This window comes from Chiloscyllium plagiosum, unplaced genomic scaffold (genome assembly GCF_037043375.1).
Source record: "Chiloscyllium plagiosum isolate Xiang-an unplaced genomic scaffold, Cpla_swu_hap1 HiC_scaffold_17, whole genome shotgun sequence".
Taxonomy (NCBI): domain Eukaryota; kingdom Metazoa; phylum Chordata; class Chondrichthyes; order Orectolobiformes; family Hemiscylliidae; genus Chiloscyllium; species Chiloscyllium plagiosum.
This window is the reverse complement of record NW_028270155.1, coordinates 63,424,402-63,450,271: the sequence shown is the minus strand read 5'-3', so window position 1 is coordinate 63,450,271 and position 25,870 is coordinate 63,424,402. Positions and strand designations below refer to the sequence as shown.

Sequence of the window (25,870 nt, the reverse complement as noted above, 5' to 3'; positions counted from 1 at the left end):
TCCTTCATGTTACCTTTTGTGTTGCTGCTCCTGTGTGCCCTATGACCTTACAGTGTCCCCCTGATTCCTTTGAGCACCTTCAGGTTACAATTAATGTGCACACTTTAGTCCCATGGGCAATGAGTTTTTAAATTCCAATGTCCTTGATGGCTTTGCATGATCATTGCCTGGGAGAGCCAGTCCCCCTCTGATTTCATCCTTCTTCTCTAGAACGTCCCCCTGTCCCATCAGCATTCCCCTAGTGACTCTATGCAATGAAATCCACCCCTAGGCATGAGGAGCTCACTTTCCCCACGTTACCATGACTGTCCCCGATTAGCTCCCGACTGACATTGAGCAAAACACAAAAACATAGAGGATAGGAGCAGGAGGAGGCCATTCGGCCCTTCGAGCCTGCTTCACCTTTCATCATGATCATGGCTGACCATCCAACTCAATAGCCTAATCCTGCTTTCTCCCCATAACCTTTGATCCCATTCACCCCAAGTGCTATCTCGAGCTGCTTCCTGAATACATTCAATGGTTTGTCACCAGCTACTTGCTGTGGTAATGAATTCCACAGGCTCACCACTCTTTGGGTGATAAAATGTCTCCTCATCTCCTTCCTAAATGGTCTACCTTGAATCCTCAGACTGTGACCTCTGATTCTGGACACCATCGGGTACATCCTCCCTGCATCTACCCTGTCTATACCTGTGGAAGTCTCTAAGTCTCTATGAGATCCTCTCTCATTTGTCTGAACTCTAACAAGGACTGAGCTGAGGACTGACAGTGGGCCACCCCATGGGTCTGATTTGGAGGGACGGCCGTGACTGAACCTAGCACAGCCCTGACTGATGTCTCCACTGCACCCTGACTGGTCTCCCTGTAACCTGGGGACTGGCTGCCCTAGGCCTTTGGGATTGATGCTGGTCCAGTCCATGGACTGCAAGGAAATGGATCTCTAGCCTAACCATGTTCCACATCCTGGATTGGAATCAGACCGATCCCTTGACTGATTATGGATGAAGGTCAAGGAGGGTGATGACCATGGAGCATGCAGGGATACTATGCTGAAGGCAGAGATGGCTGATGGCTGGGACAAGCAATCAGTGAGGTGTAGTCTTCAGGTTTACACATTGGAAATTTGTGCTGTCTTGTTTTTCAGAGAAGGGGAGGAGAATTGTCAGTGTCACATAAATGAGATGAGTTGGAATAATAATAAGATGCAAATGCATCAAAATAAGGTAGTTACCTCTCAATAGCGAGATGCTGAAGGATTTAAGGTTGAAGTGAAAATTACAATCAGTGTTGAGATTCTGATGCCTCTCCATTTTGTCCCGTCGTTTTTGCCATTGCTGAGGTCACACCAAGATGAAGTGAATTCTGTCGTATGTTTAATTTCAAAAGCAAAGCAGATTGGAAAACTTTTGGAGATCGGGAAAGGATGATGAAACATCTTGAGGAAGAAATTGGGGCATTGCAAGGGAACTAGCAAGAAATAGTAAAACATAATAAAAACTTCAACAATTAGTAAGAGTAGCTACAGTGAGCATTCCAGGGTGAAGCTTGAGAATAAGGGATGGGAAAGAAGGTGGTCACAAGGCATTTAGAAGATTACAATACAATCAGGCAGAGTCCAAGCTTGGGTTTGTTAGTGGGAAACCTTTGACAAGGTTACAAGACTTCTTTGATCATGTGACAAGCAGGTGGACAAAGGGGAACCAGGAGATGTGGTAGATTTGTATTTCCAAAAAAAATTGAGTCAGATGCCCCATAAAACTTTACTGCACATTAAATCCTCAAGGTGATGGGGTAATACATTAGCATGAATACACCATTAGCCAACAGGGTGTTGGGATAAACAGATTAGTTACAGTCTGAAAAGGTGGAGCTAGTGAAGTACCATAGTAATTAATGTTGGGCCCTCAAATATATATGATCTGGGTCAATTATTTTCATTAAAAAATTGACTGTCTTGTAGCAGGATTTCCTGACACTACAAAGATAGGTTGGCAAGCAAGTTGAGGCAGCTCCAGGGTGTCTGCAAATGAATATTGATGAGTCAAAGTACAAAGAAAAGGCACTGGAGAATAATGTGGGAAAATGTCACTTTGGTACGAAGATTAGATTAGATTCCCAACAGTATGGAAACAGGCCCTTCGGCCCAGCAAGTCCACACCGACCATCCGAAGAGTAACCTCCCAGACCCATTCCCCAACCCCATATATACCCCTGACTAACACACCTAACACTATTGGCAATTTTAACAAGGCTAATTCACCTGACCTGCACCTCTTTGAACTGTGAGAAGAAACCGGAGCAACCCCACACAGACACAGGGAAAACGCACAAACTCCACACAGACAGCTGCCTGAGCTGGGAATTGAACCTTGGCCCCTGGTGCTGTGAAGCAGCAGTGGTAGCTACTGAGCCATTGCACCACCCAAATGGACAGAGACTGCAGAATACTTCAGTCCAGAGAATCAAGGTTTCCGAAAACAAGAACTATAAAATATTTGCATGCAGGTAAAGGGAGTAATCAATGAGCAAACGCTGAAGAAGTGTAAAAACATGGATGTCCTGCTACAGATTATTGATGGGGGTTGATGAGACAACACCAGGAGAACTGCGTAGAGTTTTGGTCTCCTTCCTTCAGGAGGGAGAGAATAGCATTGGAAACAATGTGAAGAATGTTCACCAAGCTGATCCCTGGGGTGAAAGGATTCGATTATGAGGAAACTTTGAACAGGTTGGAGGCATATGCTCATTGGAATTTGGAAGAATGAGGGGGATCTTATTGAAACTGATAAGGTTCTGAGGGGGACCGAGAGGATTGTTTTCCCATGAAGGGTAATCCACAATGAGGGGGATCACAATAAAAGGGGTCTCCAATTTAATATGGAGATGAAACAGAATTTTCCTTCTCAGAGAATCCTTAATCTTTGGAATTTATCTGCCTGGATCGTGGTGGAGGCCGGGTTGTTGAATATATTGAAGGTTGGGTTGCATTGCATTTGGAGCAAAAAAAAATCTCTGTCAAAGGCTCCAGGTAGGAAAGTGGAGCCAAGGCCACAATCAGGTCAGCCAGGATTGTATTCAATGACGGAGTGGGGTCAATGGGCCAAATGGCCACCTCCTCCTAATTAGTGTATCCTTATGCTGGTTTGGCACCAGTTTGGTCATCATCACTTTCAAGAGTATTTTTAAAAATTCAGACACAACAATGTGAGAACAGCTATTTCATTTTATTTTGTTATTGGCAATAAAGCATTAAACACATTAAACAAGCATTAAATTAAAGTATGTGGCTCTGTCTAAGCAAATTCTCACCAGGATGCAATAATCGGTGACAACTTGTACATCAGGTATTCAGATTATTTCAGTGTCTCAACGTCCAGAAATTATCACGCTCAACTCCAATAGTGTGTGTCTTCCAATGATTAAATTGTGAAAATGTAATTTCTCGAACAAACGTGAAACAATCTTACGAATGATTTCACAAATCATGTCAATTCTTTGTGGACATGTTTGTTTTGATAGAAAGTGACTTTCAGCAAATCCAGAAGCACCTCAGCAGATTTGACATAATTATCATATATAATGACAAACACTGTTAGAATGGTGACCATCAGGAGAGGGAAAGGGAATAGCCAGACAGTGCAGGGACCCCCCCGCTGTGGCCACCCCCCTCATCAATAACTATACCGTTTTGGATACTGTTGGGAGCAGTGACCTATCAGGGGAAAGCCTCAATGGCCAGGTCTCTGTCACTGAGCCTGGCTCTGTGGCTCAGAAGGGAAGGGGGGAAATAGGAGAGCGATAGTGAGAGGAGATTCAATGGTGAGAGGAACAGACAGGAGATTCTGTGGTCGTGAACGACACTCCCGGATGGTATGTTATCTCCCCGGTGTCAAGGTGAGGGATGTCTTTGATCAAATTGACAGGATCCTTAAAGAAGAGGGAGACAAAACAGAAGTTGTGGGATGCATTGGTACCAATGACATGGCTAGGAAAAGGCATGAGGACCTGAAAAGAGTATATGGGGTGTTATTTTGGAAGCGAAAAAGGCAGGATGAGCAGAATAGGAATCTCAGGATCAATGCCATGAGCTAGCGAAGCTAGGAACAGAGAGCGAGTGTAGATGATCACGTGGCTGCAGGGCTGGTGGGGGAGGGAGGACTTCAGAGATATGGATCAATGGGATACCTTCTGGGGAAGGTGACCTGTACAAGAAGGATGGGTTGCACCTGAACTGGAGGGGCACCAATGTACTGGGCAGGAGGGTGGGTGGGTTTAAACTAGTTTGGCAGAGGGGTGGGAACTGGAGCTACGGATCTGAGGGTGGAGTAGCTAGTGTACAGCCAGATACAGCACACAGAGAATCTGTGAGGGGGGATAGACAGTTGATAGGGCAAAGTTGCAGTCAGTGTGTTGGGTTGAAATGTATCTATTTTTTAATGCAAGAAATATCAGGAATAAGGGTGAAGAACTTGGAACATGGATCAGTAATTGGAACTCTGATGTTGTGCCCATTACAGAGTCTTAGATATCACAGGGGCAGGAATGGTTATTGGCTGTTCCAGGGTTCAGATATTTCAAAAGGAATAGAAGGGGAGGTAAAAGAGATGGGAAGTGGCATTGCTAATCAGGGACAGTATCACAGCTGCAGAAAGGGAGGCCATCGATGAGGGTTTGTTTACAGAGTCAGTGTGGGTGGGAGTCAGAAACAGGAAAGGAGCAGTCACTTTATTGGGAGTTTTCTACAGACCCCCCAATAGCAACAGAGACATGGAGGAGCAGATTGGAAGGCAGAATTTGGAAAGGTGCAGAAGTAACAGGTTGTTGTCGTGGGTGACCTTAACTTCCCTAATATTGATTGGAACTTCCTTAGTTCAAATAGTTTGGATGGAACAGTTTTTTGACAGGTGTGTCCAGGGAGGATTTCTAACTCAATATGTAGATCGGCCGAATGGAGGGAAGGCCGTATTGGACTTGGTGCTTGGCAATGAACCAGGCCAGGTGTCAGATCTCTAGGTGGGAGAGCATTTCAGTGATAGTGATCAACAACTCCCTGACCTTTACAATAGTCATGGAGAAGGATAGGAGCAGATGGTATGGGAAAGTATTTAATTGGCGTAGGGGGTCTTACAGTGCTATTAGACAGGTACTGAGACACCTAAACTGGGAACAGATGTTCTCAGGAAAATGCATGACAGAAATGTGGAGGTTATTTAAGGAGCACTTGCTGCAAGTGCTGGATAGGTTGTCCCACTGAGGCAAGGAAGGGATGGTCGGGTGAAGGAACCTTGGGTAAGGAGGGATGTGGAACATCTAGTCAAGAGGAAGAAGGAAACTTACTTAAGGTGAGCTAGAAGGGAGTATCAAAAACGGTTAAGTGGGTAGGATTACAGAAAACCTTCAGGCATTCTTCACTTATGTGAGGAACAAGGGAGTGGCCAGAGTGAGGGTAGGGCTGAAAATGTGTTGCTGGAACAGCGCAGCAGGTCAAGCAGCATCCAGGGAACAGAAGAATCGACGTTTCGGGCATAAGCCCTTCGTCAGGAAGAAGGGCTTATGCCCGAAATGTCGATTCTCCTGGACCCTGGATGCTGCCTGATCTGCTGTGCTGTTCCAGCAACACATTTTCAGCTCTGATCTCCAGCATCTGCAGACCTCACTTTCTCCCCAGAGTGAGGGTAGGACCAATCAGGGATAGTGGAGGGAACTTGTGCTTTGAGTTGGAAGCGGTAGCGGAGGTCCTTAATGAATACTTTGCTTCAGTATTCACTACTGAGAGGGACCTTGTCTTTTGTGAGGACAGCGTGAAACAGACAGATATGTTTGAACAGGTTGATTTGTTGAAAATGTTGAAAAACAAAAGGATAGATAAATCCCCTGGGCCAGACAAGTATACCCTCAGTTACTAAAGGAAGCAAGGGAAGAGATTGCTGTGCCTTTGGCGATGATCTTTGCCTCCTCACTGTCCATTGGAGTAGTGTCAGTTGATTGGAGGGTGGCAAGTGTTATTCCTTTGTTGAAGAAAGGGAATAGGTATAATCCTGGGAATTACAGACCAGTCAGTCTTGCGTAGTGGTGGGCAAAGTATTGGAGAGGATTCTGAGAGACAGGATTTATGATTACTTGGAAAAATAGTTTGATTAGAGAAAGCATGGCTTTGTGAGGGGCAGGTCATACTTCAGACGCCTTATTGAATTCATTCAGGGTGTGACAAAAAAACATTGAAAGGAGAGAAGTGGATGTGGTGTACATTGATTTTAGCAAGGAGTTTGATAAGGTTCTCCATAGTAGAATCGTTCAGCAAGTAAGGAGGAATGGGATACAGGGAAATTTGGCTGTCTGGATATAGAATTGGCTGGCCAACAAAAGACAGAGGGTGATAGTAGATGGAAATCATTCAGCCTGGAGCTCGGTGACCAGTGGTGTTCCACAGGGATCTGTTCTGGGACCACTGCTCTTTGTGGTTTTTATAAATGAGTTGGATGATGAAGTGGAAGGCTGGGTTAGAACATAGAACATAGAACAACATAGAACAATACAGCGCAGTAGAGGCCCTTCAGCGCTCGCTGTTACGCCGACCTGTGACACCGATGTGAACCCCACCATAGAGTCATAGAGATGTACAGCATGGAAACACACCCTTCAGTGCAATCCTCAACCCAATCTCATCCCACCTGCCAGCACCTGGCTCAAATCCCTCCAAACCCTTCCTATTCATGGACCCACCCAGATGCCTTTTAAACATTGTATTTGTACCAGCCTCCACCACTTCCTCTGGCATCACATTCCATACCCGTACCATCCTCTGTGTGAAAAAGTTGCCCCCTAGGTCTCTTTTATATTTTCCCCTCTCACCCTAAACCTATGCCCTCTAGTTCTGGACTCCCCCACCCCAGAGAAAGGACTTTGTCTATTTATCCTATCCAGCTATACAAAAACTTAGCTTGACCACAGTGTGGCACAAAGAGATTCAACAGTGGCTCTCAGGAGAGAACTGGTAACTAGGTGCAGAGAAAATAAAACTTGTAAGGTACAGGAAAAGGGCGGAAGAGTGGCACTAATCACAGTGCTGTTGGACAGTCAGCGTGGACACGATGGCTTGGATGGTCTCCTTCTGTGCTGAAGTCTTCAAGGGGAGTATTCTCCAAATTGGGATGTGGTTTCGTGAGGAATGGGCAATAACCATGGCTGAAAACCACAACTGAAAATGGAAAGGGAAATGTGTGCACTTCACTTCTGACTGGTCGTTGCATCCCTCTCTCTCACCGACTGCAAAAAGGTGAAAGGATTGACTATTCCATTCTCATCCATATATTTATCCAATGACCATTTAAATGCCCTGAAAGTTGGCAAATCTACTACGGTTTCAGGCATGTCATTCCACGTCCTTAATACTCTCTGAATAATGAAGCTACATCTGACATCCATCCTATAACTATCACCCCTCAGTTTAAAGCTAGTAAGTTTGCCAATGACACCAAGGTCAGTGCAGTGGTGGATAGTGTGGAGGCCTGTTGTAGATTCCAACGAGACATTGACAGGATGCAGAACTGGGCTGATAACTGGCAGATGGAGTTCAACCTGGAAAAGTCTGAAGGGAGTCATTTTGTAAGACTGCATTTGAATTCAGAATACAAGTTTAAAGGCAGGATTCTTGGCAGTGTGGAGGAACAGAGGGATTTTGGGGTCCATGTCCAGAGATCCCTCTAAGTTTGGACCCAGGTTGACAGGGCAGATAAGAATGCAATTGGTGTGTTGGCTTTCATTCATAGGGGCATTGAGTTTAAGAGCCAGAAGGTTATGCTGCAGCTCGACAGAGCCCTGGTTAGACCACACTTGGAATATTGCTTTCAGTTCCGGTCACCTCATTATAGGAAGAATGTGGAAGCTTTAGAGAAGGTGCAGAGGAGATTTACCAGGATGCTGCCTGGACTGGACTGGACTTATGATGAAAGGTTGCAGGAACTGAGGCTTTTCTTAATGCAGGAAAGAAGGGTGAGAGGTGACTTCATAATGGTGTTCAAGATAATGAGAGACATAGATAGAGTGAATAGTCAGAGACTTTTTCCCAGGGCAGAAATGGAGATCACTAGGGCCATAATATGAGTGTGATTGGAGGAAGTTCTCAGGGAGATGTCAGAGGTCAGTTCTTTACACAGAGAGTTGTGGGTGCATGGACTGCACTGCAGCGGTGGTGGTAGAGTCAGAGACATTAGGGACATTTAAGTGACTCTTGAATAGGCACAGGGATGATAGTAAAATGAAGGGGATGGAGGTTAGTTGATCTTAGAGCAGGATAAAAGGTCGGCACAACATCAAGGGCCAAAGGGCCTGTACTGTGCTGTCCTGTTCTATGTTCTATCACCCCACAAAACATCACAACCATTGCACTGTAAAGACACAGTGGGGCTGGATTTTCAAAGAGCTAATTATTGGGACTCAATGTGAGCGAGATATGACAATCACAGTCGTGGTGTTTGTCTCAGGATCCCAGGGTCTCTGTGACAGTTTGCAATTTGCATGGGGCCAGTGGGGGAAGGGAAAGAAATGCCATTCGGCAATAATTATTGGTCCCTTTGTGCCACAAGGAGCTGGTTCAGGTACCTGGCCATTACAGAACTGACATTTAAATGTTATCTTGGTGTATCTCAACAGTCTGTTAGCACAGAGCTGTCAGGTTCACTGTACAATGATTTAAATATTAACGGTCTTGTTTAATAACATGTTCCTTCCCAACCCACTTGCTACGGTGAAAGCATTAAATTTCCATTTCCCTTTCACAGCACTGTCTAGACCCATTGACTCTGCCAGCCATCTCAGGTATTCTCTATTCCCTTCAGTCTATTCTCTTCAAAGCAGCAGCAATCCCCAACATGGCTGCCACCTGTCTTTGGCATGGACACCAACCTGACAGCTCCCATCTCCTGGAAACACTTGGTACCTCAGGAACTCACCTCCTGACCAATTAAATCATTTGAATTCAAATATAACAACACCAAAGCAATTCTGTTGGGGCTTGGGGTTTGGTTGTGGAGTTCATCTGGATTAGGGTTCTCGAGGCTGGTTTGTAAATCGGCCCAAAATATCCCAGAAGCAGAATGTAAGCAAAGCAAAACATTCTTCACATTCACCCGAAATAAAGTTAAAAATCACACAACACCAGGTTATAGTCCGACAGGTTTAATTGGAAGCACACGAGCTTTCGCAGCGACGCTCCTTCATCAGGTGATAATCACCTGTCGGACTATAACCTGGTGTTGTGTGATTTTTAACTTTGTACACCCCAGTCCAAAACCGGCATCTCCAAATCATGACCCGAAATAAAGACAGAGAACAATAAGTGGGGAGCACCGAAACTTTACATTCTGCCTTCTCGCCATGTGCTTTATTATTAGCTTTGTAAAATACCTCAGCAAGGTTTGACAGACAGGGATAGCATTGTGTTTCACTGGTTTGCATCATGAATGACATACACCATCCACGTTTCCCATTATCCTTATCTCATTATGGAAAGCCATGGGGCCTGTCAGCTGCCCATTTCAGAATCACAGCAGTTTGCTCCTTGGGTTTCAGCAATGCTGTTTGAGCTGGACAGACATACATCCTGAAAGCAGAACACCGAGACAGTGAATAGGAAGGAGTGTGCACTCCTGGTTCAAGACTGAGAACGAGCTCTCACCATTTTTCGAAACAGTTTGGTGCAGTGTAACACTAAGATTGAGGAATGATTTATTTCCTCCTCTTTCTTCACCCACACTCCAAGCTGAGCAGTCATTAAGGTGAGATTGGAATCCATTGACAGTGATAAACAATTTAACAAAGGAAGACTGGCTTCAGAGACAAACCTGTCACTGGAAGAAGATATTCTGGAGGTTTGTTCCAAGCAGTCATGATGTAGTATGACATAGAAATTACCAGCTCTAGTTACAAGGTTATGTTAGTGTCTCTTCATTAGCAGAAACTTTGGAAATTCTTCAGCTATTTAAAAAGTATTCCAGCCACAGAATGTAATGGCACTCGAGAGGTAAAATCTTCGAGGAGAAAGTGAGGACTGCAGATGCTGGAGATCAGAGCTGAAAATGTGTTGCTGGAAAAGCGCAGCAGGTCAGGCAGCATCCAAGGAACAGGAGAATCGACGTTTCGGGCATAAATGTTATCTTGGTATATCTCAACAGTCTGTTAGCACAGAGCTGTCAGGTTCACTGTGCAGCGATTTAAATATTAACGGTCTTGTTTAATAACATGGTCCTTCCCAACCCACTTTTTCAGGAAGGGCTTATGCCCGAAACGTCGATTCTCCTGTTCCTTGGATGCTGCCTGACCTGCTGCGCTTTTCCAGCAACACATTTTCAGCCCGAGAGGAAAAGCCAGGATCATTCTGTTCAAATTGCTTAGAACCGGGAACGTCCTGTAGGTTTTCCTGAAGGCCACATCATCCTGCTGTTGAAGAAAGAGAATATAAATATTCAAAAGGAGCAAACCACTGACAGGATATTTCAGAGCCAATTGTCTTCATTCGCTTGACCTTGACATGACCTTGAAATACTGACACACCTTTACTCATAATGACTTTAAGATACAGGTTTCTGACAATAAAAACAACAATTGGGAGGGAACAAGTTGGGTTAATCTGTGAGAGACAGGAATTTAGATTGTTTGTCCAGAGTTGAGTTTAATCTGAAATCCTGATTGTGAAGGAACAGGCCTACACCTTCAGGCTACATCCTGGACATTGTGGCAGGTTTGAGGCTGTGTCAGAGGTGAGCTGGGAATTCCAGCAAGTGCAGCACTCTTCACATTAACAGACCCTGCCTTGTCTCAAGGCAGCAATGGGGTTGGTAATGGGCCTCACAGATACCCAAGTACAAGAGTATAAACCCACTTTGGTCTAGCTCCCCAGCTGTGTTTCAGTAGAGGCCCAGGGGATCTTTTCCATCCACCTGAGAGGGCAGCGAGGCCTTTGATTTAATGCTTCATCTGAAAGACAGCCCCCCTGCCACTGCAGCACTTCATTTACACTTCACTGAGGTACCAGCCTCGATCAGGTGCACAAGTCTCCAGAATGAAACTTGAAACTACAACCACTGATTTTCCACAATTTCAAACTAAAAACACTTTAACAAAGGCAACATTTCACTTGACACATCATCAAAAATTCAAAATAGTCAGTACTATTGGCCACGGGTGAACTGATTGAAGTCCCTCCCAGGAGGGGGGTAAAGTCAAGCATCAGCTCCTACGAAAAGCTAAGACTCGGAAGACAAGTCCATGAGAGGAGCTTTCATGAATAAATGAACAATTTGATAAATAAACCTAAAGATTAATGTTTTAGATCCTTTCAGTGTGCAGGTGCGAACATCCTGTATGGATTTTCCCCTCATACACGCTGTGAATCCATATTCTAATTACTCCTACCCAGCCTGCAGTTTTCCATCTGCCCACATCAAAGAATACAAAGAATTTCAGGCTGGGATTGCAAGTTTTGCAACATGGACCATCACATTGGAATGGTCACAGTGACGTTCAGGAGTTGTTGGCAATTCAAGACAGCAACATTTGATTCAACATTGTCCCTTCTCCTCGTCAAAGGGTTATTAATAGCTGATTATTGCTTTGGGTTTGGGAATATACTGTTCATTGTGTGAAGGAAATCAAATAATCAAAGCATACACTAAAATCAAAGTAAAACGTGGAAACTAGTCACTTGATCCAATCAGTTTGTATTAGCGTATGTGCATGTAGCCTGTAATTGATTGAAAGAAATAACAATTCAGAATGAACAATGTGTAAATGTAAAACAGAATGGGTTTGCAGCAGAAATACACTTCAAAAGGAGAATGACAGCCTTGAGAGCAGATTTTCTTACCTGATTGTCTCATAGCAGGGAACTGTAATCACTATGAAAATGATAAAAGTGCCAACAATAATCAATGCAACAGACCGTGTCGATGAAGTAACATCTGAGGCATCGTCACTGTGATAATCCTTTGAGAAAGAAAATTCTAAATGTTATTACATCAAAGCACCATCAGGGATCTAGCCACAGGTCCACCATATTTAAGGGCTGATCACAAAAATCCTGAAAGCGTTAGAAATGTTCTAAAGGCACTTCCACCAATTCATACCTTAACTCAAGGCTGAAAGAGGAGAGGTTGAAGGAATAACACGAAAAAGGAAAATGAAAGGAAACATGAAATATGGACAAGACTAAAGAAGTCCAGTCTCCAGTACAACATGCCTCACTGGTGCAGAGGGAAATTTCCAATACTGGCTGGACCAGCCTTCAACTGCACAGTGGTTGCAGGTGCCCTTGTAATCCACGCTGCCTTTAGCTCCCAGAAGACAGTGTCCCATGGCTGTGAGCAGGTGGAGATGTATGTGGATTGTGCCATCTTGCAGAATCTGTCAAACCAGCTTTGTTGCCAGTTGGTGACCCTGTTTTCTTTTCACATCAGAATTGAGGCAGTTCAGCCTCAACCAACTATTCTGAATGTTCCTTAAAACTCCAGCTCCCACCCAGCTCCCATTCAATGTGCAGAAGAAACCGAGGTCTAAAGGATCAGAGAAATATCTGTCAATCAAAATGGAGCAGCTGGACAAAACAGCAGAGTATTAGAGACCAGGATTGTTGAAGTCCTTTTTAATTAATTGTCTCTGTTCTATTCTGTTAAATCTACATCAAATGCCGCCTAAATTAAGGACATTTCATACACTGGAGAAAGAGACAGTCAAACCAAAATGGACATGCAGCAATTCAAAACGAACCCTCAGAAACCACGATTTCTGCAAAGGTGACAAACAACTCCAACAATTGGGTCTGCTGTGTAATGGATGACACATTTCCAATCTCATCTGCATCAATGATCATGACATGTTGGACTGTCGGAAAAATGATAGCTCACAGTGGCCTGTTATGTGTGAGAGAAATGTGCACTGGGCATCGAGACTTTGCTTTGGGATTCTCTCTTGCCTGATGTATTTGCAGACATCAACATTTGTGGTGTGTTTTATTTTTGGCGCTGGGTTGGCAAGGGGTTCTGGGAGAAAACAGCCTGCCCTTGGATCATTTGAGCTTGAAATGCCTCGACCTTGACTATTGCCAACTTGCCTCTTTCCTCGGTTCATCAATGACAATGTCTGATCCCACAAGGATGGAGAGAGTCAGGTGAGTGAGGTGGGTCACAGGAGTAATTGCAGTGATTTCAATGGCAGTGTAGCAGAGTAACAGCAAAGGGAGCTGAAGGACACAGCATGAAACAAATAACAAAGTGGCATCACAGAGCAAGGCAGATCAGCGATTCGCAGGGAAATGTTTCAGCTCAGTTACTGATAACTTCATTGTGATCAAGAAATCAGGTCGAAACAAATGAAGTTGAAATGGAAAGCCTGGAGGGAAGGGAATGGGAGCAGTGGGAATATAAAAGAATAGTGTGATATCAGCACAAGGGGAGGAGCAGATCCCAAGTAGCTGGGACTATTTTTCAAATAAGGCACAACCCTCTGTCTTTCTGGTAAGTTCATACGCTGTGCAATGAAAAAGGACATGGTGGGGCACCTCAGTTGTGTTGAGTACACACCCTGTAGCACGTAGCAATCCAGGAAGCTTCTCATGTTGGACAAGGTACTTTCTAATGAACCTGTTTAGAATTGTGATGTCACTCCTCTGGAGCAGGGAGGACTTGAACCCAAGCCTCCTGCCTCAGGGGTAGGGACACTACCCACTGTACCACAGGAGCTCTCTTGTGCAGGACAATCACGTACACAGGAATTATCACCATCTGGAGCAGCTTGAGCTTCAGATCGTGAGCAGGAGCTGACATGCTGCAGCTTAATAATCCCCGAGCAGAGAGGGAATGAATGACTGCCTAAAGAGAACCAGGTAGGAGTCCCAATGCATCTTTCTCTTTGATTGGAGGTGGGTTTGTGAACTGGTGATGGCAATGCCAAACTGTGAGCACCTTGGTGACTCTGTTTAGGGAAACACCGATAAAATTCCGAATGATGACAGTGGAAGTGCAACCACTACTTAAGGGAATAAACATACATTACTGTAGCCACAGACACCAGGATGATATGTTGCCTCCCTGTTATCTGGGTCAGCGAGGGACCACTCTAAGGGGAAAGAATGATATGGGAGACTGGGCAGAAAAGCAAGAACCCACAGGATCCAAGAGCACGGGACAAATTGAATCTGAGCTGTTCAATGATAGGAAGCAAAGGGCAATGGGCAACACTGCTTTTGTGATTGGGAGGCTGTTTCAGTGGGGTTGTGGAAGGCTCTGTCCCTTACTTTACTTGGCAGGTATCAATGATGTTGGGACAGGATTCAGTTTGCAGATATTATAAAAATGGATAGTGAGGAAGAAATCTTCAGGCATCAGAGAGATTACCACTGAGCTGGGAGAAAACGCGATGGAGAGAAATGTAAGTAGGGAATTGGAAGGGGGCAAATGCGTGAGGGAAGAAACGATAAATGGTGGAATACTGAGCGGTGTGAAGGAATAGAGAGACTGTGGAGCACATGTTCCCTGAGGTTACAAATTAGGTCGATCAGCTGCAAAGAAGGCCAATGGGATTGTTGATTAACCAAGGGGTAAAATATAGCAGCAGAGAGCTTCAGCTCAATCTAGGTCAGCCACTGGTGGAGTCCTGCACACAACACCATTTACAGGGTTACTGGAAGGATTTGATCACAGAGGAAATGTACACAGAGATTGACAAAGATATCACCAGGAATAAAGAACACAAGGACAGATTGGAGAGACCAGGCTTTTTTAAAACAGGGAAGGTTGAGGAGAAATTTAATTGAGATGGACAATGCAATAGGCGCTTGAGGCAGAGTAAGCCTGTTTCCCTTGGCAGACAGATCATTACCCATGGGGTAGAAATTTAGATTAATTTGTGTATGAATAGAGGGTAGTTGAGGAGAAGATAGGGATCTGGAACTCGCAACCGAAAAGTGTAATGGAGTCAAACCCTAATTATGTTCAAAAATGAAAATTGGATATGCATGTAAATTGTTGTAATTTACACAGCTGCTACTGGAAAGTGGGATTGATTTTGGATAGATCCCTCTCAGTATGCACAGACGTGATGGACAGAATGGTCCCCATCTGTGCTTTCAATGATCTATGTCTCTCTGCTTCCCTTTCATTCCACAATGAAATTGTATTCAAACCACAATGAGAGGACAGATTGATCACAGCATGCTGGAGATTTATTGTTCCTACTGCAATCCATCCAGAATAAAACACAGTATTTGATTGGATCATTCGTACCAGTAACACAGCGAAAGAGGTCAAGTGGGTGCACTTGCAGGTGATGTAGTGAAGCTGACTTTCTGTCGTACAGCCAGACTCACTCCAGATGCCATGACTTGTGCTCCCTACAATGAAAAGTTAGAAAATCAGAGGTGAGCCATTACTCCTCAATTCTAGAGCTAACAAAGTTTGTTTCATCAAATGTTAACTCACCTTTTCTGAAATCCCAAAAGACACATTTTCCACTTGAGTTAGTCTAAAATGGAATTGATTTACATCATAAAGGGCTCTCATTCACTTAAATAATTTATTTGTTCAGTTGCACAGTGATGAATGAATGAGTGTTTGTGTTTTCCCTTACCGGCAAGGTTGTGTTCTGGAAGACAATGGTCACTGGGTCGGTGAGGTTTTCAATGGTGACATTGACCACTTCGATTCCACTTACTAGATTGTTTAACACAGTGCTGTTATTGTCACTCTGGAGACAAAGGACAGCAAGAGTAATGTATACTTAAGGACTGTGGATACTTTTTACAGATGGGACTGTGTATTTTAAACAGGATTAAATTTGAATAAATTCGTATGTACAAACCTTTTTGCAGAGACTTGGCCTTATTGGTATTTCAGTAAGTGAGGCAAAATAAGAAGCATTTGTGAACGGTATGAGTGTGCAGCCAGCATGAAACTGCCCACCCAAACAAGACAGAGGCAGCTTAGTTTTGCAGAAACATGTTTGGATTCATTGGTCGGAATGTCTTCACCAACATATGGGCAGCACGGTGGCACAGTGGTTAGCACTGCTGCCTCACAGCGCCTGAGACCCAGGTTCAATTCCCACCTCAGGCGACTGACTGTGTGGAGTTTGCACATTCCCCCTGTGTCTGCGTGGGTTTCCTCCGGGTGCTCCGGTTTCCTCTCACAGTCCAAAAACGTGCAGGCCAGGTGAATTGGCCATGCTAAATTGCCCACAGTGTTAGGTGCAGCGGTAAATATAGGGGAATGGGTCTGGGTGGGTGTGCTTCAGCGGGTCGGTATGGACTTGTTGGGCCAAAGGGCCTGTTTCCACACTGTAAGTCATCTAAAAACATTCCAAAAGGCTGATTAAAACTGAATCCTCTTTTGTTCTTTACAACTTTGAACACATTGTTTATGATCCGACATTTGAAGTCAGAATCTCTTCCTGTAATGAGAGGCTGTTCATCCGGGGCGCTGAATATTGGAAATAGAAAAGTTCATGTGGTGTGGATGGAAGTAATCTCCTGATCTCTGCCCTGGAAAGGAACACTTTGTCTGTGACTGCCGATGTTCCAGTTTACCTGACATCAAGTTAAAACTGGAAATGGTTTTGCAATCCATGGATTTTCCGATGTTTGTAGCACCTTCACTTCCATTTCAGTATTTACTCCAGGTCTCCCAATGTCAGCTATTTTCCCAGCTCGGTAAAGCTGTTCCAACCCACACTGCCCAATTCTTTTACAATTACAGAGTACTTCCCGGGATATGAGAGATTGGGAGAATTGGGCAGTATGAACTGGCCAGAGTAGAAAATTACTGAATGAAAATGGAGCATATAAGGACAACTAATGTTTGAAAAGTCAAAGTGATGCAAAAGATGAAATAAACAAAAACTGAAAGTATTGTTCCTGTTGGTTCCTTTGTTTTTTTTTATTTGCTGGAGACTGGTATTCTGGAAGAAACATCAAGCTAATGATGGATCAATATACTGAGTACTTTGTGTCCATTTTCACACAAGAGGAAGCAGACAAAACACCAGTAATAAACAGTAAACCTATTAACTAGGAGCAGGAGTAGGTAACTCAGCCCCTCAAGCCTATTTTGCCGTTCAACTGATCATTGCTGATTTAATCTCTGCCTCAACTCCACTATCCTGCCCTCTCCCCATAACCCTCTAACCCAGTATTAATTAAACATCTGTTTCTCTCCTCCTCAAATGTATTCAGTTTCCCATGTCCACTGCATTCTGGAATAGAGAATCCCATAGATTCATGACCTTTTGAGAGAACAATGGATGGATGAAGGGATTGGGGTTCTCGTCAAGAATACAAAAGCATTACACGTGAAATGGAGACAACTGGGATCAAATGATTCTTATGAAGAGTATAAAGAGGGTAGGAGCATTCTGAAGAGGGAGATCAGGAAGTCAGGGAGGGGATATGAGAGCCTTGGTAGATAAGGTTCAGGATTCTCTAAAAACATGAACAGTAAAAGAGGAGCTCGAGAGAGAATCGGGTCCCTTACAGATCAATGAGGTTCTCTCTGTGTTAGGAGATGGGAGAGATACAAAATAAATACTACGTGTCAATTTTTTACTGTGGAAAAAAAAGATGGTGGCTAGGGAACTCTGGGTAAATAAATATTGATATGTTGAAAACAGTTCACATTGCAGAAGAGGAAGTGTTGAATGTCTGAGAATACATACCGTTAAATAAATCTCCAGGACCTGATCAAGTGTATCCCAGAATGCTGTGGGAAGTGACGGAAGAAATTGTGGAGCCCATTCAGAAATATTTGACTCATCTGTCACCACAGGTGAGTTGCCAGAGGACTAATGTTGTGCCTTTATTTAAGAAAATTGTTTGGAGAATTGTGTTCAAGAGTCAGGGGGTCATGATACAGCGATGTAAGACATTGATTAGGCCACACGTAGGATTTTGTGTTCATTTCTGGTCGTCAGTCCAAAGGAAGGATTGGAGGCTTCAGAAAGAAGAGTTTACAAGGATGCTGCCTGGATGAGAGGGTATAAGCTATAAGGAGAGGTGAGTAAAACTCGGAGCGCAGAAGCTGAGGGGAGACTTAGTCGAAATGTACAAAATTAATGAGATGCATAGCTAGGGTTGACATCACTGTCCTTCTGAGCAGTTTATGCTCTCAAACCCAGTGTTCTCCTGCTATAACTTCAATACAGCCCAGAACTAAAAAATACTTAACGAGTTTTGTAAATTGAAGGGTCAAATGCGATGTTCGTACAGGAACACAAGCCCCCCATACCAGAGGCAAAATACAGTTAAGTCACAGTCTAAATGATTGATGTAATTTGGGAGCTTTTCCTTTGAGTGACAGAGTGAGTGCTGAAGCTGTGTTCTCTCCTGTTTTCAAGTGTGGGTCTTGTGTCTGAAGCAGTGCCACAAGTATGTCAGTGAGCTTACACTGGTGGTCGAGGTCAGTGAATGTATCTTCAAAAGGACATTTCCCCCGAACCACACCACTCTCACCACACGCTGCTCAATGCACCACAGCCATATCACCCAGCAGTCCCTGGGGACTGGGACTCAGACCAAACATCCAGATACTGCACCTTGTGCTCATGCAGAACCCAGTGAGGCCAGACCCTCACCCAGTTCCTGCTGCTTCCACAAAACTCCAGCTACTCGGTATAGCAGCCCCATCACATGACACGGTACAATACAATCACTGGGACATTTCTCTCTCTCTTGTTGGAAAATGTTGACCATGAGAGTATGAAGCAGCGTGTATGAGCATAAACCTGCTGTCCTTTCTTGCATCCCACTCCGAGGCACAGCATTACATTTCACGGTGTTAACTTCATAAATGTAGCGATTACTTGATATAATATTGTCCTATTGCTATTTTCCAAATGAATTAACTTGCATTATACTTCAATGTTGATTCTGACTACGTTACCTGGAAAAGGTTTATATTTCCATAGATAACAAAAATGACTCTCGAGATCAGAACATTTGGCTGTTCCTTAACCTGGTCCAGAAGAGTTGGAGGCAATTCAATTTCAACCTTTCGGGCTAAGCTTGAGATATTTTGCTGCTGAATCTGTTTGAATGAAACAAGGTAAATCAATTGTTTATCATGAGCCCAGCTGGGGATAATACTGAACCAGTTAGATTCCAGAGGGAAACCTGACTTGATTGACTGTAAAGTTTATTTTTCCAGTTTGGGTGCCATGGTGGTCAGTCACTGAACATATTCATAAGAGGTTTCTCATATTCTTTTAACTAAGAGCAGAAGTTTAGCATACAAACTGGAATAACCAACAGCATGATATCAGTGAGACGTTTTGGAAGTATTCGATCATAAACAGCAAAAAGACCCATGAACCCATTTCCACGACAGTGTCTCTCACACACACTTAACCCCCTGTGAACTGTCGCTCCGGTCAATTTCTTACTCAACTGACAAGCTCACCAGGGTGACATTTACACATTCACCTGTGATCTTTTCTCCCCATTACTGCCTTTTCTGAGATACCCAGACACTGACAGACTAAGAAATGCTAAGGGTTTTTTTCTGCTCTGTCTACCTGTACTGCTGAAACAGCTTATGACATCTTGTTCGCTCTGATGGTCTGGGGACTGTCAAAATTAAACTGCTCTTTTACTGGTATGTATTCTTTTCTTTCAAACCTCTCCCTACCCTCTCTCCAACTGTCTCTCAGTCTGTCATGAATCTTAAATTGGTTAACACTCCAAGTGGCTCACCTTTCTAACTTGGAAGTATTTCACCATTACCTCATTATCACTGGGTCAAAATCCTGGAGCTCCCTCCCAATACCATTGTGGGTCTACCTACAACACATGGACTGCAGCAGTTCAAGAAGGCATCTCACCACCACCTTTTCATGGGCAACTCGGGATGGGCAATAAATGCTGACCCGGTCAGTGACACCCACATTCAACGGGGGGAAAAAGAAACAAAGAAACATTGTCCAACAGTCTTTCCATCAGGTGACATGCTTGGGTGTTCAGCTTAAGCACATCATTTCATGGAAAGGTGGTTTTGATCCAATGCTTCACAGAATATTTTTCACAGAACTGAAAATCCATTTACCTTGAGAGTCCAAGATCCCTGATAATAGCATATTGGGAGCCTTTATCACAATCTGAAGTATCAGGAACAATATGCTGAAGGAAAATAGGTGGAAAGGCAGCCTGTCAGAGGGAGATCAACAGTTTATACAGAAATACTGATCGGTTCAGTGAGTGGACACAAAGTTGGTAAATGGAGCATAATGTGAGAAAATGCAAAGCTGTTCATTTTGGAAGGGAAACCAAAACAGGATCATTTAAATGGAGAAACCCTGCAGAAAGCTGCAACACAAGGGGACTTGGGGAAACTTGTGCACAAAACACAACAAGCCCACTCACAGGTGCAGCAGGTAATCAGGAAGTCTAATACAATGTTGGCCCTGATTTCAATGGAGTTGAAATATAAGAGTAGGGAAGTCTCACTGCAACTGAACAAGGTGCTAGTGAGACCACATCTGTAGTATTTTGGTCCCTTATTTAAGGAAAGATTACATTCCGATGTAATCTGAGGCAGTTCAGAGAAGGGTCACTAGAAAACACTTTAGGGGCTTGACAGTGTAAATGCTGAGAGAGTATTTCACCTCATGGGAGAGTCTCGGACCAGCAAGCATAGTCTCAGAATAAAGGGGAGCCAATTTAAGACAGAGATGAGGAGAAATGTCTTCTCTCAGAGGGTTAAGAATCTTTTGAACACCTTGCCACAGAGAGCTGGGGGACAGAATCCTTGTGTATATTGAAGGCTGAGATAGTTAGATTCTTGGATCAGTGGGGGTGTCAGGGGTTATGTGGAAAGTGGCCATGGGGAATGTCGGCTCAGCTGGTACTCTATTGGATGGCAGAGGAGCCTCGAGGGGCCAAACAGCCTCCTCCTGTTCCCATTTCTTATGGCCTTATGGAATTCTGGGAGGTAACTGGCATCTTCCATGGGAAAAGAGAGAGGGGCTGAGAGGCAGATTAGGGAGACGGTAGCAGTTGGTGACTCAATAACTCGAGCAATAGACAGACAGTCTGGTTTGCAGATGAGATGGTGAGTCCCGTATGCTCTGCTGCTTTCTGGGTGCACAGATTTGGGATGTAATGTAACGGCTGGATAAACTTCTGGGAGGGAGAGTGAAAAACCGATGGCTGTTCACGTGGGAGCCAATGACACAGGGAGGGATAACAAGGAGGTCTTGCAGGATCAGCTTCAGGAGGTAGGGAGTAGGTTGAAACGCAGCACCTCCAGGGCAGGAATCTCAGGAATATTCCCTGTGCCATGAGCTTCACCATTTAGGCAAAGGCAGATCAGGGAGGTAAATGTGTGGCTTGAGGCCTTGTGCAGGAGGGAGGGGTTTAGATTTTATTACGAGTGGGATCACTTTTGGGAAAGAGGAGATGGGCTTCACCAAAACAGAAATGGAAATAATCTCCTGGCTGAGAGACTAAATAGTGTAGTGAGTGTGGGTTTAAACTTGTAAGGCAGGGATGTGGGTTAACTAATGGACCTAGTTTTGGAGGTACCAGAGAGGGCTAAACAGAGAAGATGGAGAATAGGGAAAAGGAAGTGAGGGAAGGATTGAGTGTTGATGGTGAACAAAGACATGGTCACCTTTCATTGGGCAAGGAAGAAATAAGGGCAGGATAAATTGTATGTATGTAAATGTACGGAGTATAGTGAACAAAACTGGGGACAGGAAACAGAGATTTGTCTCGTGGGATATGATGTAGCAGCAGTGAGGGAATCGATATGGTTAGAGGTGAGAAACTGGAAGGGAGTGGTGACCTTGTCAGATATTTTTTATAAAACAAAGGGGAGGAAGTAGAAGAGAGCATTTTTTGGCAGATCATGGAAATCTTCATGACAAATCAGTTTGTGATTGTCGGTGATTGCAATTACCCGAGGGTAGACTGGGACAAATATAGTATGTGTGTGTAGGAGAACAGTGTGGAACAGTACATTTCCAGTCCGACAGAGAGGGAGCAGTATTGGATCTGGTCCAAGGAAATGAGGCAGGCCAAATGGAGAATGCCAGAGTAGGGGAGCATTTGGGAAATAGCGATCATAGTATTAATCATGTTCAATATTATGTTGGCAAACAATAAAAATCAGTCAAGGATTAAGATCTCTGACTGGAAAAGGACAGATTTTAGGAGTCTAAAAGATGAACTGGAGCACATTGGAATTTCTCTTTGCTGGATGAAATAATGGAAAATGGGAGACTTTCAAAAAAGAGATAGTTATGTGCAAGCTAGACACACCCAATGCTGCCTGACCTGCTGTGCTTTTCCAGTACCACTCTAATCTAGACTCTCATCTCCAGCATCTGTAGTACCCACTTCCACCTACATGTAGTGAAACAGAATAGGGATGTGTGCAAAGTATAATAAGCATTCTATGGAAGCAACACAGAAGTTTAACATCTTACATCAAGAAAGATTTCTCCATTTGATACTAATTTTACCTGAGCTTGCTGATGGTAAAAGAAGCAATATAAATCCTAATTTCTGCCCCCCCTATTTATCACTCTGGCCAAGGATTTTCATGGATAACACTAGCATGAGGCTAGAGCAGAATATCCTGTTCTCACTGGTGTTTTAGATTTTTTTTTTAAGATTACATTACAGTGTGGAAACAGGCCCTTCGGCCCAACAAGTCCACACCGATCCGCCGAAGCGCAACCCACCCATACCCCTACATTTACCCCAATACCTAACACTACGGGCAATTTAGCGTGGCCAATTCACCTGACCTGCACATCTTTGGACTGTGGGAGGAAACCAGAGCACCCGGAGGAAACCCACGCAGACACGGGGAGAATGTGCAAACTCCACACAGTCAGTCGCCTGAGGCGGGAATTGAACCCGGGTCTCTGGCGCTGTGAGGCAGCAGTGTTCTCACAAGCTTGGAGACAGGGAGGGTAAATAATTAGGTGGGATGGTGTTTTACCTGAACCCTGCTGACTTCCCATCTTCACAAGAATTAGGGTCTGGGCTGCAGCTCGACTTCCCAACCATGCTCATCGTCAAGGCCCTTAAGTGGCCAATAATGGATCACAAGATGGCCTCATCACACCACCTCTGCTGGAATTAACGCAGCTACAAGTGGGCATGGTGTTATGTGGCGTGCTGGACTGATCAAACTGTGTGGGCTGCTTGTCATCTCTGGGGAGAGCGGGTATTGGCATCCTTCAATCAAAGGCAATCAGTAACTAATCGAGGGATAGCACATCAGGAAGGGATGGGCTGATGAGTGTTGCCCCTGCATTTGTTTCCTACCCTCCTGGCCCCTTTTTCCCTGCAACTTCCCACAGCACTATCCCTGCTACATTACTGACCTGTGGCGTGGCTCCTCCAGGAGCCTGGGATTTGGGGGAGTGGGGGGGGATCCTTCTGACATCATCCATGACCACCTCAGTGGCACTGCTGAGCACATCAACTGCCAGCAGCTCTCACTGTATGGCACTGCTACCCCCAGGGTAATGATTCCAAGGAAGGCTCTGTCAATAGCCGTGCCACTGCCTGATTGGCATGTGGTTTGGCTGGTATTTGTCCTAAAGAGACACAATGGGTCTCTTGCTGACTCTCTCCAGTCATCAGGTGAGACCTCTGATATTTCAACAACACTGCCTCGGGTACCTCCTTCAGACTGGGATACGAGCACAGAGTAGGTTCAAACAGAGGGAACGGCCCGAAAAGCACCAAGTATTATTGAACATACAGTCTAGTTAAAACCCATAGTACTGGGATGATATCTAAATGAACTGTGTTGTGAGGCTGACATTGCCCTCTGGGAGAATGATTATTTACATGTCCGGAGTGTGGTTGGTACATCTCTGGATGAATTTGTTCACTATTCCAACTGCAGCTGTGCAGTGTTCACTTTCATCAAGCTGGCACCATAAATGTTCACAAGTCTCAGTCGGCCCTGAGTGGAGAAGGAGAGGATTAAATAATCAGGTCAATACAAATCAGCTCCAACCCTTCGAAATACCAACAGGAAAACACCCACAGTACGGTCTCGGGGTAAACCCGCTTTGTTTTATTCTGGGAGTGGAATCCCTTTCTCAGCTCTTTCATTAACTGGTTAATGAGTTTGAGAGAAATTTCCAGATTTGACTCAAATCAGTGAAATCTTCAATTAAATTGTAAGCAGCGAAGTTTCAAACTGCTGCATCAGTTTGTTATAAATAATTTAAACGGTAATAATCCCACTATGTTGCTAATCTCTTACAATGATTCAAACTTATCAAATATTCTATACAACTGAAATAATCACGCCCCCCACAGACCCCACTGTCACTATCCCCACCCCCCAGAACCCCGAGGGGAACACTACCCCTGCTCATGACTCTACCCCCATTCCCCCCACCATCACACCCACTCCAGGTACTGGCTCCGACCCCACTCCCAGCTCTACACCCACACCAGCTCCCAGCTCCCAGCCCTGCCGAGTTTTCACCATCCCCCCAGACCTCCCCCTCACTGAGGACGAACGATCAGTCCTCAGCAAAGGACTCACCTTCGTCCCCGTCCATCCACGCATCAATGAATTCAATACACGCCGTGACATTGAACAATTCTTCCGTCGCCTCCGCCTCCGAGCTTACTTTCACAATCAGGACTCCCGCCCACCTTCCGAGGACCCCTTCGCCCACCTCCAACACACTGCATCCACCTGGACACCCCGCGCTGGCCTATTACCTGCCCTCGACCTCTTCATTTCCAACTGCCGCCGGGACATTAACCGCCTCAACCTGTCGACCCCCCTCCCCCACTCCAACCTCTCACCCTCACAACGTGCAGCCCTCCAATCCCTCTGCTCCAATCCTGACCTCACCATCAAGCCAGCGGACAAAGGGGGCGCAGTGGTAGTCTGGCGCACTGACCTCTACATCGCTGAAGCCAAACGCCAATTCGAGGACACCTCTTCCTACCGCCCCCTTGACCATGACCCCACCCCCCATCACCAAACCATCATCTCCCAGACCATACAGAACCTCATCACCTCAGGAGATCTCCCACCCACAGCTTCCAACCTCATAGTCCGGGAACCCCGCACTGCCCGGTTCTACCTCCTTCCCAAGATCCACAAGCCTGACTACCCTGGCTGACCCATTGTCTCAGCATGCTCCTGCCCCACTGAACTCATCTCTACCTACCTCGACACTGTCCTATCCCCCCTAGTCCAGGAACTCCCCACATACGTTCGAGACACCACCCACGCCCTCCACCTCCTCCAAGACTTCCGTTTCCCCGGCCCCCAACACCTCATCTTCACCATGGATATCCAATCCCTCTACACCTCCATCCGCCATGACCAGGGCCTCCAAGCCCTCCGTTTTTTCCTCTCCAGACGTTCCCAACAGTACCCCTCCACCGACACTCTCATTCGTTTGGCCGAACTGGTCCTCACCCTTAATTTCTCCTTTGAATCCTCCCACTTCCTCCAGACCAAAGGGGTAGCCATGTGCACACGTATGGGCCCCAGCTATGCCTGTCTCTTTGTTGGCTATGTAGAGCAGTTGATCTTCCGTAATTACACCGGCACCACTCCCCACCTCTTCCTCCGCTACATTGATGACTGCATTGGCGCCACCTCGTGCTCCCGCGAGGAGGTTGAGCAATTCATCAACTTCACCAACACATTCCACCCTGACCTTAAATTTACCTGGACCATCTCTGACACCTCCCTCCCCTTCCTGGACCTCTCCATCTCCATCAGTGACGACCGACTTGACACTGACATCTTCTACAAACCCACCGACTCCCACAGATACCTGGATTACACCTCTTCCCACCCTACCTCTTGCAAAAATGCCATCCCGTATTCCC

At 45.0% G+C, this 25,870-nt stretch overlaps 1 protein-coding gene across 1 annotated transcript in view; it reads right to left on the bottom strand.

Annotated features, from left to right (window-relative positions):
- Positions 1 to 10,391: 10,391 nt before the first annotated feature.
- The window catches only part of LOC122546991 (uncharacterized), an 88,078-nt gene continuing 72,599 nt past the window's right edge, over positions 10,392 to 25,870 (bottom strand). The window contains exons 11-18 of the mRNA XM_087995606.1: positions 23,846 to 23,963; positions 22,372 to 22,381; positions 18,924 to 19,067; positions 15,622 to 15,738; positions 15,474 to 15,516; positions 15,279 to 15,385; positions 11,867 to 11,985; positions 10,392 to 10,440 (exon numbers count right to left, since the gene is read on the bottom strand). Of these exons, the coding sequence (XP_087851732.1) occupies positions 10,392 to 10,440; positions 11,867 to 11,985; positions 15,279 to 15,385; positions 15,474 to 15,516; positions 15,622 to 15,738; positions 18,924 to 19,067; positions 22,372 to 22,381; positions 23,846 to 23,963 (707 nt within the window). The remainder of the gene's footprint in view (positions 10,441 to 11,866; positions 11,986 to 15,278; positions 15,386 to 15,473; positions 15,517 to 15,621; positions 15,739 to 18,923; positions 19,068 to 22,371; positions 22,382 to 23,845; positions 23,964 to 25,870) is intronic.